General features: G+C 38.2%; 1 protein-coding gene across 1 annotated transcript; it reads right to left on the bottom strand.

The window, feature by feature from the left end:
• Window positions 1-815: 815 nt before the first annotated feature.
• Window positions 816-1,754, bottom strand: Or1j16 (olfactory receptor family 1 subfamily J member 16). The gene is given in 1 exon segment (NM_001000382.1): window positions 816-1,754. A coding segment is annotated over 1 exon segment (939 nt).
• Between the last annotated feature and the right edge of the window lie 244 nt (window positions 1,755-1,998).

Raw genomic sequence — 1,998 nt, 5'->3', positions numbered from 1 at the left:
AAACACTTATAAAAGAAGCAAGGAATTATGAACAACCACACTTATACAAATAATAAAATCTTCAGAAAATGGACATGATTATAACTGAAATAGGAAAGAAACATGGGCATAGATTGCTCAGTGGGTACCAAATTTTGGTAAGAATACAAACTGTTTTCAAATCTTATAAGCCCAGGGGGTTGGGGATTTAGCTCAGTGGTAGAGCGCTTGCCTAGGAAGCACAAGGCCCTGGGTTCGGTCCCCAGCTCCGGAAAAAAAAGAACCAAAAAAAAAAAAGTAAATCTTATAAGCCAAAACATTATAAGCATTATAAGCATAAACAAACATTATTAGCCCAGTCCCAGAGGATCTGACACCCTCTTCTGACAATCAATAGATATAAACATAATACATAGACATGTGGGTAATACACCAATAAATGAATAAATAAATAAATAAATAAATAAATAAATAAATGTGAATACAGTTACTGCCAAGAAATCAGAGTATATTATTTGATTAAATATAAAATAAATCATCATCTAAGAGAAGAAATAATTCTATCATCTTTAGAGAAGAAAAGATACAAACCTGTCTTATAAAAAAGACTTGACAATGACAATACAAATAAATAAGGTATTTGTCAGACAAGGAAAAATGAACGAATTTTGTAAGAAAGCTTGCCAAGATGATGATAAGTAAGATAGAAAGACAAGAAAACTGTGCAAGGAGAAGTGAGTCAAGAAAAAAGAGCCTCATAAAAATTCCCTGACAGAGAACAAAGAATGAATAGGAGAAGAAGAAAGTAGGGATGCTAAGAGTGAAGACCATATACATCATTGTGAACACAGTCTCCCGCTAAGGATATGTTTTAGTGCTCCTTTCATATCCTGATTCCTCAGACTATAAATGAAGGGATTCAGCATGGGCGTAACCACAGTGTACATCACAGCCACAATGGCATCCTTGTCATTAGTGTTATTAGATGAGGGGACAAAATATAGCCCAATAATGGCTCCATAGTACAAGGAAACTACACAGAGGTGAGACCCACATGTGGACAAGGCTTTGCAGATTCCTTTGATTGAGGGAGTTTTCAGAATAGTGACTCCAATGTGGCCATAAGAGACCAGAATGCATATGAATGGCAGGGTAATGACCACATTACCTAAAACAAGGATGACCAGCTCATTAATGGTGGTATCTGAGCTGGACAGCTTCAGCAAAGCAGAGAGGTCACAGAAGTAATGGGGGATGGTATTGTCTCTGAAGTGAGATAGGCGAGCCAAGAGAAGGGTGTGTACCAGCGCATTGACTGTGGATAGGGCCCAGGATACAACTACTAGAAGAACACAGAGGCTCTGACTCATAGTTTGTGAATAGTGCAGAGGGTGACAGATAGCCACATACCTGTCATAGGCCATTGAAGTCAGAAGAAAGCTATCAAGATCAGCAAATATTGCAAAAAAATATACCTGGAAAATGCACCCAGCATATGAGATAGACTGAAAGTGTGTCAGCATATTCATGAGCATCTTTGGAGCTGTGACCGATGAGAAAGAGATGTCTGTGAAAGCCAAGTGGCTGAGGAAGAAGTACATGGGGTTGTGGAGGTGAGAGTCCAGCCTGATGAGCAGAATGATTAGCAGGTTTCCCAGCACAGTTGTCAGGTACATGGTCAGGAACAGGGCAAAGTACATGCCTTGGTCCTCTGCCCGAATGGGAAGCCCCAGGAGGATGAACTCAGATACTGTGCTCTCATTATCCATCCTCATATTCTTTTTCTTCTGCTGTTGAGTGAAAGAGCAAATGGGAATAAAGAAATCTGATTTTTGCCTATAATATTGTCAAAACATTTTATGAATCACCAATACTGAAAATAACATTTGTTAAATCAAATTATTACATCAGTTTTAATCTTAATATAGAGATTTTTGTCATAGTAATGGGCTGCTGCTGGTTGGAATGGAATATAACTTGAAAGCAACTGAATGCATGCTGCAGGGAAACAATGAAACA

The sequence above is a fragment of the Rattus norvegicus genome, chromosome 3 (assembly GCF_021556685.1).
Source record: "Rattus norvegicus strain SHRSP/BbbUtx chromosome 3, alternate assembly SHRSP_T2T, whole genome shotgun sequence".
Taxonomy (NCBI): Eukaryota; Metazoa; Chordata; class Mammalia; order Rodentia; family Muridae; genus Rattus; species Rattus norvegicus.
This window is presented reverse-complemented; position numbering and strand designations above follow the sequence as displayed.